At 34.8% G+C, this 13,211-nt stretch overlaps 1 protein-coding gene across 3 annotated transcripts in view; it reads left to right on the forward strand.

Annotated features, from left to right (window-relative positions):
* LOC149781977 (uncharacterized) overlaps nt 1–13,211 on the forward strand; it is a 93,963-nt gene that overhangs the window by 1,501 nt on the left and 79,251 nt on the right. For all 3 annotated transcript variants that reach the window (XM_089936161.1, XM_089936162.1, XM_089936160.1), the window contains 3 exons: nt 5,504–5,745; nt 8,493–8,609; nt 11,721–11,914. In XM_089936161.1, the coding sequence (XP_089792287.1) occupies nt 5,504–5,745; nt 8,493–8,609; nt 11,721–11,914 (553 nt within the window). The remainder of the gene's footprint in view (nt 1–5,503; nt 5,746–8,492; nt 8,610–11,720; nt 11,915–13,211) is intronic.

The raw sequence follows: 13,211 nt of genomic DNA on the forward strand, positions 1-13,211 counted from the left end.
ACTCAGAATTATTATTTAATGCTAAAATACTACAAGCTGAGCAAACAAAATTTAAGGATGGAAAGGAATGGGATTTCAAGTGGTTGAAATCAAGTTCGAGGATACGAATCTGTCCTTCCCATAAAGCTGATTTTAGTATCTGCTAGAATGGTGTTTGCAAGCAAGGTACAGTGTCTTGGAATACTTTGTTTTGCAAGCAGTGTTCAGTGTCTTTGGAATACTTTGTTTTGCAAGCAGTGTTCAATGTCTGTGCCTTGTATGTGGAACAATTGGTAAAGTTTAGTTATGTTTACACATTTGCACTTGATGAGTGTACCATCTAGTGAATAATACACATACATTATGAATTAATAGGCCCGCTACAATGTGGAGCAGTGATGTCCTCAGGCCACATGTCAGACCAGGGCACTGATTGCTTATCAAGGTATTTTCAAGAGCAATAAGACCTCTGGCAGCCACCTCTTTAAAAATTATAAAGGATTTTTATGCATAAAACTTGTGCATTGAAGAACATGCAGTATTTGCACTGCAGGTAAAAATAGTGGTGACTAATGCCATGTTGATGCACCATCGTCTTGTGTACAAAGTTACTAAAGATAGTTTTAAATTAAGGAAATGTAAGATGAGGCATACTCTAGTATGGGCAGGGCACCACTTCAGGAGCATAGAACATTGCCCAGAGAGGGCAGAGCAGCAACTTGAGAGGGTAGGGTGAAGTGCAGTCCAAAAACTGACTTGAAATAATGCTAAATGAAATCTGTTGGACCATCCATCCAGTCCTTTCTGCACAAATCCTTTACTTGTAGACCGTGACAGAATTTATGGTTCCAGGCTTGCACTTTGGCAAGCAAGAGGCCTATTAATTTTGGTATTGAAAGGTCAGAGGTCAAGGTCACTTTGAAAGCTGAAAATATAGTTCCACAAACGTGCATTTGTTTGAAGTAACAGGCCTTTCCCTTTGGAATGGCTGGCACTTGAGATGAGAAGAAGCTTGCTGATTTTGGGGTAAATAGGTCAGAGATCTAGTTCACATTTACCCAATGAAGGAAATGTGTTTCTGCACAATAATTATACAACAAAATTTACAAAGATTTTTTCTTGTTAGACAAGGAATGAACCTAAATGGCATGATGGTTGAAAAGTAAAAATCAAGGTCATGGAGACCCATTGGTCAACTGTCAAGATCATTTGTGTCCTCCTTAGAGTACTTAGGGACTGGGCTATTAACTAGCTGCATTATGTGCCATATGTTGTACACTTATTTTTTTGTGGGGGCGGGGCAAAGAATGGAGCCCATTCTCAGTCTAGATATTATATTTTCCCCAATTTTGACCTGAAATTTTCCAGCTGAGAAGAGTGAAAGGGGACAGTTAATGACACTGATTTTAAGGTTCATCACACCACTTAATTCATTACACCACATATTTAGGGCCATATGACTTGACCTAAGCACATAAAAAACAACAAATTGTAATTCATTCAACTAGTTACATGCATTTATTACATAATTATAACTACAAATTTGAATTTCCACTTAAACATTCAGTTGTTTTCTTTTTAAACTTTGAAAACTTGACCAAAAGATTCAAAATCAGGTTCAAAAACATGGTTATATTTACTTTGAAACAACTCCTGTAAATGTACAGGAAGCTGTGTATAGATGTCTACACTATAGAGGTAATGTTTTCAGTCCATGTGATCACTGATGTTATGGATGAGTAAACTCACATTACAGCTACATTTTAGGGGTCAGTTCAAAGGAATATAATGTTTTAACTTTACCAGTTTTTAGTGTAAATTAGGTCAGTAGGTAGTCATCATTTAGAATTCATACAATGATTTTGATTTGCTTATTTAAAGTCATGTGGCCCTCAGTGTACAATGACCAGTGTGGTATAATGAACTTGAAGATCCTCCTAACTTAAATAAAACTTGTATACTTATGCATGATATACATGTATAGATAATTATTGACAAAATATTTTTCATATATTTTCATTCTTATTTATATAATTCATTTGTGAAAAATATATCCTTAAATTTTACTTGTGAAATTATAAGAATTCCCATGTCATGCCACACTTGATTTTGTTTGTCTTCATAAGTTTTCCTTGCAGCATGAAAAACAAAAACTTTTTGAGCTACAACAGATAAATGGAGACCACATTTCTTATCAGTCAGAAATTTGTTTTTTGCTGAAGAAATTTAACTTTACGCCATTCCTGTCTGCACAGAATTATTTTCTCTCATGTGGAAACAAAATTTAAAAAAAATTGCCAACAATTAAAAATGACTTGTGATGCATTTGCTGACTTGCTTTATGGTGAAATAGTAGTTCACAAAATGACAAATATTTATCAGAATATAGCTGTCATCCCAAGCATACTGCTTTTATCAGTAGCTAATGTTTTTTTTATTAGCTGATGAATACAGTTGAAAGTGACGCCACGTTATGAAAAAGGGTCAGTGTGTGCTGAGGAGTGAGTTTAATCTTCTAAACTTCAATTCAAGAGCTGTTATATGATAAAAATAAATTTTATTTTGCTACATTACTACTGGATATATTTTGACTTGTGAGACAAAAACAATGTATTTTCGCTTGTGGCTTTACCAATAAATAAAATATCTTTTTGGTAACACTAGATGAAATATATGTAGTATTAATGTAAGAAAAGAAAATATCCAGCAGGTATTTTTAGTAACCTTGGCTTATTTTTCTGTGTCATTGAATTGCTTTTAAAACATTAGTAAATGATCGAGCTCATCTCTGGCAGTACAGAACAGTTTAAAATTTGAAAATATCTCTACTAAAAGTAAAGTTATGACATTTTAAAGTTGCAGATTTTCAATTGATTTGCTGACTTTTTCCTCTTATAATATTTGGCACACATGATAAATTGATGGCACTGGAAAAAAGAATTTGGACATAAATTGATGTAATACTGTTATTGTTAAAGATAAATTCATATAACTGTCAAAGTTTATAGAAAAGAACATGCTGGACTCATTTATACAATTGTTACTTGTATTTTTACAACAGGGAAAGTTATTGCAAGAAAAATCAAGCCAATATTTAAATTTTATGCTAACACAAACATCAACAACATTCTGTGTATGGTGTTAATTCATAAATGTTATTTTCATGGCTAAACCATTCAAATAAAATTTTAATAAAGCTATGCTGGTAGCTATGTATCAGTTCCAAAGTTTTACTATGCATCAAGTTTAATTATTTTCATGGTAATTGGTGAATTAGATATTGTTGTGTTAATTGATAAATCAGATATTGTCATGGTAATTGGTAAATCAGATATTGTCGTGGTAATTGGTAAATCAGATATTGTCGTGGTAATTGGTAAATCAGATATTTGCTTGCTACTTTAAAATAATGTCACTTTTCTTTTGAAATAATTAAGTTGTAAATTGTTTTCATTGTTTAGGAAATATCTTACAATTGTAAAGTACTTCTTCACACATGATTTAGAAGAAATTGTTATGGTACTGTTTACAAAAGTTTCAAAATAATTTTTTCAACCTGCATTGTTTTGCAGGTGGGTGTTGTATATGTAATTTCCATATTACTTAGGAATAAGCACAGTGATCATGTCATATTTTAATCAAAACAGTTGAATTTGCTATTAAAAGCATAAGAACAAAATATTTTGTAAGATTATGAACAAATAGTTTGTAAATAGAAGGAAAATGTTCTCGGGTCGTACATACAAAATGTCACCCAATCAGTGAGTCAGTAAATTTTGACATGTTTGGGTACATTTGGTGTGAAATGCAGGGTACAAAATATTTACTCAATTTAATTATCCTTACATCATTTAAAGAGTAAATGTCATATATATGCCTTTTTCCTGTATTTAGCTTAGATGGTGCATAAATCCTCACAGGCTTTGACCCATAGTAGCTTTGTTGTTTGAAAACATAAGAAACATGTCAGCATCCAAGTTATAATTCATTTTCCTCATTGGCTAAATTAATTTTTTGAATATCTATAGCCATTTAATGACACGCAAACACGATTGAGAAACCATCATGTATTGTAGGTGAACACATGCCAGAAAGAAAATTACCCGAAAAACCCATTGTGTATAAAGTATAATGTATGATTAAGAAAAACATTTTAAAAATATGAAAATTTAAAGTTGTATCAAATGATAGATAATTTAATGCCTTTTGAAGTATGTATATTTTATAAATTGATTTTGTTTTGTGTGTGACACTTATAAAGTTCCAATATTAGATATTGATTTTAATAGATATTTTTAATATGTGATGCTTATCAGCTGGGGTTGTCAGTATTCGTATTGGCAGCAAACTTAAAATCTACAGTTTACAGATTTAACATTTATCAATATGGCATTGTAATTTTGAATTTGTGCCTTCTACTTTAAAAGATAATGCAAAAAGGCTAAAAAAAATTGACAGAATTACTGGAAAAAACATGTACTGTATGATGAAGACATTTTGTATTGATCTCACCAGATCAAAGAATTGTGATAAAAAAACAATTTATATATAAAGAGTAAATATCATATATATGCCTTTTGCCTGTATTTAGCTTAGATGGTGCAAAAATCCCAATATAGTTTATTTTATTACTTTACCAGATCAAAGAGAGACCTTTTAACCCTTTTAAATGGAAGAAATTGACCATATACCTTTATCAGACTATTTGCCTTTATCAGACCACCATTTGCCTTTATCAGACCACCATTTGCCTTTATCAGACTATTTGCCTTTATCAGACCATTTGCCTTTATCAGACCATATGCTTCTATCAGACCATTTGCCTTTGTCAGACCATATGCCTTTATCAGACCACCATTTGCCTTTATCAAACCATTTGCCTTTATCAGACCACTTGCCTTTATTAGACCATTTGCCTTTATCAGACCATGCAGAATGAAAGCAACATAGAGCATGTCATTATCATATAGACTATAAGTAAAATATAATGGGGAGGTGGCTGGCATTTTGTTCCCATCCAGGATATTTTTTTTACTACAAATCAGAAGAAGAGTTTTTTCTTTTCTTAAAGTCAAATATGTGGGGTCAGAAATTTTTTTCCCCAAAAGAATCTTAGATCCCCACCACTTACCCAAAGAAAATTAAGTGGTCAGTCCCAGATGTTTCCCTTGAAAAAAACAAATTGCATTTTTAAATTTTTTTAATTAAAACCCCCATTGTAAACTAAATTCATTTTAACAATGTTGTTTGTGCTTTCCATGTACATTGTAAATGGTACACCTCAGCAGTATCCATGCTTCTTTCTGAAAGATGTATGCTAATGTACATCATATCTTCCCGACTTTATGGTCTCCTATCCCCCTTTAGAAACAATAAAATGGTTCCTATGAAGTATATCTTTGCACTACCACATATAGTTGAATTGTTGATACCTCAGTGGTGACTGGAACATGTTGATTGATACAAGAACAGTTTTGGCCTTTGGTCTTAAATTGCTTCAAGAAGAAAATGTTTCCTTTTTTAGGTTTGATCGATTTGTGGAAGGAAAGCCATTGTTTTGTGACATCACATGGCATCCAGCCGGTGATCCAGCCAATACAGAGAAACCCACTAGCTCCACGTGTATGGCGGGGGCAGTGCTGAACTACTGTGGAATTGAGACAATCCTTCACATCAGCTGTGCCAGCATTAGCATTGCAGAGCTTAAGAACTGCCTGGAGAAGGCCAAGAATTTGGGAATCAGGAATCTTTTGGCTCTTCGGGGTGGTATGTTTCACTTCAATATTTTTAGGTTCTAGAATCTTCTGGCAATTTGGAATTAAGACTGAAAATCAAGAATCTGGTAATCCAGAAACTTTTGTTTGTTAGTCTCACTTCTGATAGATGCAAGATCTGGAAATTATAAATCTTTTGGCACTTGCTGGAAAAGTCTTCCAGTAATTTGGGTGTGCAGAGCTTTTTCACATTTGGGAGGGAATACTGACTGCCAGGAATTTGTTAATCTGGAATCATCTGGCATATCGATGAGTGTGATATTTATGGATATCTTTATTTGAATCAAGGAATGTATGGAGAAGGCCAGGCATATTTGGAAATATAGTATCTTCAGGCACTCGGAGGATAAGTCTGACAACCAAGAATTATTAAATCTCAAAATCATGGGAATCGGGAATATTCTCCACTCAGGGGAGATAAACACTCTTATGCTGTAAAATATTTTGGTTGTCAGGGGAGGTAAATTTGACACTCTAGAATTGGAATCTTATAGCTCTGAAGAGGTTAGCATATATGCCAGCCATTATGCTTGCCTGTACATGGATTTTACTTTTTTTGGCTACATGAAAAACAAAGCAATAAAAAGATGCTTTTGTCTTTTGTATAATTATTTCTTCAAACTCACACTCAATAAATTTGAGAATATTTGATAAAAAATGTAGACTGCTGCATAAGGATAGATTAAGTGTACATTTGTCCATCATAGATGTACATGTACTTAACATATTTTCTAATCATATGAGTCATTTCCAAGAAAACAGATTTCTACAGTTTTAAAATTATTCTCACATTTTATTATAATTTGATATGGTCAAATAGTGGACTAGTCTATACTTTAAAAAAATGGTGTCAAATGTTAATTTAAACAGGCTTTATTGATGTGATATGTAGATGTTATATGATTGAAAAATATTAGAGGAGAGGGATATTTCTAAACTTCAAAGTATGTCATATCCCAAAAAGGACAATTCACTAGCACATTACAAATCTGGTGCCCCAAGTGGTCGAGTGGTCTAAAGCGCACACTGTTACGGATCACGGCCATCTCACCTCTGTCTGTGTGGGTTCAAGTCACGGGTTCGGCCTATGTTGGTATGTGAGAAAGCTTGCCAGTAGCTTCTTGTGGGTCGGTAGTTCTTTCTGGGGTTTTCCTGGGTTCTTCCTCTACCATTAATACTGGCTGCCATGTATAGCCTATCTTGTGCTGAAAAATGGTGTTAAACACTACAACAACAACAACAACAACAACATTACAAAAATAAAAAGAATGTGAATGATAAAATACGTTGATAATAGATTGAACACATAATCATGCTCATTGCAGAATTTGTGGACTTCTTGATTATTCAATGAAAGTTAGACAAGTAGACTATGTAATGTGAGTGCTATGTAATGTGAGTGCTATATATAAATAATTTGTCATTATGTTTTATGTTTGTATTCTGGTACTAATCCATATGGATTGTCCCATTTGTAACCAGCTGCAGGCAGGCCAGGGTTAGCAGCAAACATAAATGTACGTCTTTTGTACAGTTCCCTTATAATATATACTTTTTATGTTCAGATTACACAATTTTGTAACTTCTTCTAGCAGAAAGTATGCTTACTCCTCTTGGGGTTGGCATGTATGTGGTATGCTTATACCTGTCTAAGGGTTGGCATGTATGTAGTATGCTTATACCTCTCTAGGGGTTGGCATGTATATGGTATGCTTATACCTGTCTAAGGGTTGGCATGTATGTGGTATGCTTATACCTGTCATGGGGTTGGCATGTATGTGGTATGCTTATACCTCTCTGGGGGTTGGCATGTATGTGGTATGCTTATACCTGTCTAAGGGTTGGCATGTATGTGGTATGCTTATACCTCTCTAGGGGTTGGCATGTATGTGGTATGCTTATACCTCTCTAGGGTTTGGCATGTATATGGTATGCTTATACCTGTCATGGGGTTGGCATGTATGTGGTATGCTTATACCTCTCTAGGGGTTGGCATGTATGTGGTATGCTTATACCTCTCTAGGGGTTGGCATGTATATGGTATGCTTATACCTGTCATGGGGTTGGCATGTATGTGGTATGCTTATACCTCTCTAGGGGTTGGCATGTATGTGTTATGCTTATACCTCTCTAGGGGTTGGCATGTATGTGGTATGCTTATACCTCTCTGGGGGTTGGCATGTATGTGGTATGCTTATACCTGTCTAAGGTTGGCATGTATGTGGTATGCCTATACCTCTCTAGGGGTTGGCATGTATGTGGTATGCTTATACCTGTCTAAGGGTTGGCATGTATGTGGTATGCTTACACCTCTCTGGGGGTTGGCATGTATGTGGTATGCTTATACCTCTCTAGGGGTTGGCATGTATGTGGTATGTATGATAGCCATGAATATGAGAATCAGGAATCTTCTGAAAATAAGGGGAAGCAAATCTAACAAGCTTTATGTAAAATCAGTTGGATTTGGAAGAATCTTTATACAATTCTAAAGCTGAGCAGAGAGGCTGTCTAAAATTATGAAAAAATTGTTCATTTAAAACATAGGATTCTGTACATTTCACAAATCTTTAATTGAATCAAAAACGGGAAACATTTTGTGGCATATTATAGTTATTTTTTTGTAGGCGTATTGATGATTTGTTGAAGCAGTTTACTTGGATCTAGGAATTTTGACAAATTTATAAGAAATTGATCAATTAAAAAATGAATGTGACATTACTGTGTGTTTGATCTCCACAGATCCTGCAGATGGTTCTGAGACATGGACATTTGTTGAGGGTGGATTGAATTATGCTGCTGATATGGTGCGTTTCATCAGGAAGGAGTATGGAGATTATTTCAATATTTGTGTAGCAGGTAAATAGACCAAGTTCTACTACCTAAAATGAGTGTTGGAAGGGATATCTTTCCATTTATTTTGCTATTTCATGTATAAAAAAAATTGTCTAGCAGAAAAGATGAAACTTTCAGCCAAAGCTCTAATCGGTTTATTTCCATATTAGAAAAAATTTTGACTTGAATGCATACAAAAAATTGTAAAGGCACCGTTGCTTGAATTCACATCCCATTACAGGAGGCTCAGAGCAGGGCATGGTGATAATGATGACAGCCAGTGGGGTCATCTTTGAATAATTTATGCAATAAATAAATTCACTTTTCCAGTATTATATACTTTGAATCAGTTGTCAACAAGTCAGACTGTTGCAGTTTTTCTACACTTTGTTTAATCCTTAGAATAATCAGGACCTGAGTAGGAGAGGACATGGTTATTTCAGTGGACAAGCTAGTTGTAGAAAATTATGTTTTAGTCTGACTCTGCTATAACCCATGTAAAGGATGTGTTCATGGAAAAGTGAGTATTTATTGCAGAAATAAATAAATCCATGAAGCAGGTACTTGTGATAATGATGTGTTTTTTGAATTTTCATGAATGAACAAGAGACAGGTATTTATGAAGAATATCTGTGATTCCTCTCTTTACCTCATCAGGCTGCAAGGCCATGTGATCTTATAGTATGGCCCAGTTAGAAATTAAATCATATGTGGTGTTTGATCCTTAAAAGTGTGAAAATGAACTGGTGCAAGTTGAAGTTGATTGATTGATAGTGACTAGTTGAAATTGTAACATATTAAACCACTCCTTTGATAACTTCACCCAGAAAACTCATGAACCTGCCTTTAATATGGAGATTCAGTTTCTTTTGTTTAAAAAGAAAATACCAAAAAGATTTGCTCCTATTGTTTGGTTGTAAAGAAAATTGATCAAAATTGGTAAATGAGACTTTGATATAATGATTATTTTATCATTGAAAATGGTGGTTAGTACCTGGAAATTTGAAACAATACCATGCAATTCTCAATTATTAATAAGCAGTTTATTTTGTTACATTTTCTTTCCAAGCAACATTTTTATCATAGTACACTATAAATAACAATATTTTGACAACATTTCAATCAATGAAAATGTCACTAATGCCTTCTGTCATAAATACATACCAATTCAAATGTTTTGTCAAGTGAAATTCGTGTTTTGGTTCCATCTTTTTATTATCATGTTAATTGGTCTTTTCTGTTAAATAAAGAGGGTGGAAAAAGAAAAAAGTTAAAAGGCATGCAAATTCTGCCAGTGTAAGAGCTAGTGGACATGTGGTCCAGTGGTCATGTGTTGGGTCAACTCATTTCAATTGATTAATTGAGCACATATGATTATCTGTCCTGTCAGGCAGGGAGTTCAAAACGCAGAGGAAGAGAGAAGAATAAAACAAGCTGAAAAGAGAGCTAGAAAGAAGGATAGACAAAAGCTTACTTTGGAGCTATGCCATCGTCTCCTGTAGACAGACGGATGCCAAGAAGAATATGATTATCTTAAATACTATCTTAACTTGGCCTACTCATTCAAAAATGTAATCAAAGGTAGCAAGGCAACCAGACAAAATAAGTACTTGGTGAATAAAAGCTTTGTTTCGCAGATATGGTTCATTATTTAACTTTATATTTCTGAATTGGTATTCAGAGATTTCCTCAAGGATAAGAAGAAGTTCACTATTACTTGCACTGAAATCATGGCAATAGTATTCTACTAATAGATCAAATATTTTAAAAATTAAGTGTTGACATTGATATTTGTTTCACAAAATAAATGTCCCAAGTTTGGGGAAAAAAGGAATCTTCATGTGTGTGTGTGTCATTTGGATTTTAAATGTAGCTGTAACAATGTTTATGCCATATTGCTACGATGTCTGCAGTGTGGCAGTTTATAGTGATGTTTAGCACTGGGGCATCATGCTACATGTAGCATTATGTCCCACCCAGTCACATTATCCTTACACCAGGCCAACCAGTCCTAACACTAACCATTTAATGCTGGGCGCCAAGTGAGGCAGCTGTTAGTACCATTTTTGTAAGTCTTTGATAATGACTCAACCGAGGTTCGAACCCATGACTTCCCAAATCCAAGGCTGGTGCTCAAACCACTTAGGCTACTGGAGCTACTGAATCTTCATTTGTTGTGAATCAATAACATAAAGCAGTGACAAGTGCATTTTTTTCATGTACACATGACAATTGTTGATTCTTCATGGAAATGTGTTCTTGAAAATAAATGTAATTTATTAAAAAAGTGAACAACTTCATTAGACAAGCTCTTGATTGACAGTTATTCCCATTGTAATTATAACCCATTAAATAATTGCATTGCCCTCCCACCTCCTCTCAGTTTTTTGATGTCCTACAATCATGGCATCCTCTTGTTTTGTTTGAAGTTGCATACTAACTTTCACCCTCACTTTTTTTTTTTTTTTTCTTGAACCTCAGCTAAAACCAAACATCTAGATGAGTTCAACGAATTGTCATTTTTAGTTTTTGGACCATTAATTGGCTTACAAGGAACTGGACAGTGTCATGTCCTACTTATATGGGACCATTAATTGGCTTACGAGGAACTGGACAGTGTCATGTCCTACTTATATGGGACCATTAATTGGCTCATGAGGAACTAGACAGTGTCATGTCCTACTTACATGGGACCATTAATTGGCTTATGAGGAACTGGACAGTGTCATGTCCTACTTATATGGGACCATTAATTGGCTTACGAGGAACTGGACAGTGTCATGTCCTACTTATATGGGACCACTGAGATGGAAATGAATTTTTCAGGCCCAGGATATTACTTTGTGTACAAAATATGAACTTTGGTTTCAATCCCCTCTTTTCAGGAAAAGACAGAAATATTCCAAACACAAGATTCAGTAGCATCTTTTAGTTTTCACAGGTAAGTTAATGACACCTCCGTTCTTCAAGCCACCCTTTTGGCCATTTGGAATGATAGAACTACAGAAGGATAGTCAGATTTTATAGAAAAATTGTAGTGTTACATGGTACAGGGCAGTGATGCAACAGGATTAGTCTAATTTTGCTTGTTATATTAGAGTGCGACATTTTGCCCTATGTACCCCTCTGTTTCAGGTTACCCCACTGGTCACCCTGAATGTACCTCCTATGCGGATGATTTGAGGCACCTGAAGGAGAAGGTTGATGCAGGTGCTGATTTTATCATTACCCAACTCTTTTTCAAGGCAGAGACTTTCCTCAAATTCCTTAGGGATTGCAGGGATATTGGCATCACTTGTCCCATAATTCCAGGAATATTACCAATACAGGTGATAGATTTTTATTCCTTCAGTATCTTTTATTTAGGTGCTTATTTTGCACACAATCTGTGGAATTTACCACTTCTAGCCATATCTAAGAAAAACACAAAATATATTGTATAGGATTCAGGTTTTTAGCTTTCCTGGTCATAGACCAGAAGAGCTTCTGGGATGTTCTGTCGTATGACATCCATCATACATCTGTAGGATGGCTTGTTATCGTTGCTTCTAAACTTCTTGGAGGATTATTGTGAAAGTTGACTCACATTCATCGCAATGTCTATTTGGTCCTAAATGAAAATAGTGCCACTTGTACAATATTGCTGCCACATTGGCCATCTTGAAAATCTTGTCACTTCTTATGCTGAATGGATGGTTATATCAGCAATAGGTTTTCACTTGAAAGACTTCTTGTGATGGATATCAGATCCTACATATACTGGTACCAACCTGACATCCAACATGGCAATCTCCTTGACAATATTGTTCTTTCTTTTCCTGGATGGAAGACTTTTTGGTCGCAAATGAAAATGATGCCAGTCTGAGATACCATATGGCCACCATGGCAGCCACCTTGAAAATCTTCTCACTATTTCTTCTGATGGGATTTGTCTTATTGACCAGTAATTTTCAGCAAAAGACTTCTTATATCTAGTTGGTTCTAAATGAAAATGGTGCACATCTTACAGCCAATATGGCCCCCACATTGATCATTTTAAAAACCTTATTTTCACTCCAGAGTATCGGGGATGGTTTGAATGTTTCAGAGTCAAAAGAAAGAAATTCTCTTAGATTCCTGGGACTTATTTTTGGCCAGACAAACAGTTGAGGGACAGTCTAGTTCCATTGACTGAAAATAGCAAATGGTTCCTGCATAATACCTAGAAATCTCCAACATTTACATTTATCAAAACAGTGGATGACCTACACTGAGCAATTAATTCTGTGTTCAAAATCTCAAATGTCAAGGTGACCTTGACAGAAGGAATTGAAATGGTTTCAGTACAATAACATTAGTTTTACATAACATGCTTGGACCAGACTATGTGGATGACTTCCATTTTGGGTAAGAAGAAGCATATTGATTTTGTGCTGACAGATATGCCAATGAATATTGTCAAATACAGTGGTATATACACTTTAACATTAGTTCTACCTCACATACCTGGAGCAAGGCAGTGGACAATTTACATTGAAGGTAAGGAAAATGACTTGATTTTGAGGTCAAAAAGTCAAAGGTCAAGAAAACTGACTGAAAGATCAGTGTTTTCTGTGCAGAAATTTTAATTGTCAACCATGTACCTTC

Source organism: Sinohyriopsis cumingii, chromosome 15 (genome assembly GCF_028554795.1).
Source record: "Sinohyriopsis cumingii isolate HCF-2022 chromosome 15, ASM2855479v2, whole genome shotgun sequence".
Taxonomy (NCBI): Eukaryota; Metazoa; Mollusca; class Bivalvia; order Unionida; family Unionidae; genus Sinohyriopsis; species Sinohyriopsis cumingii.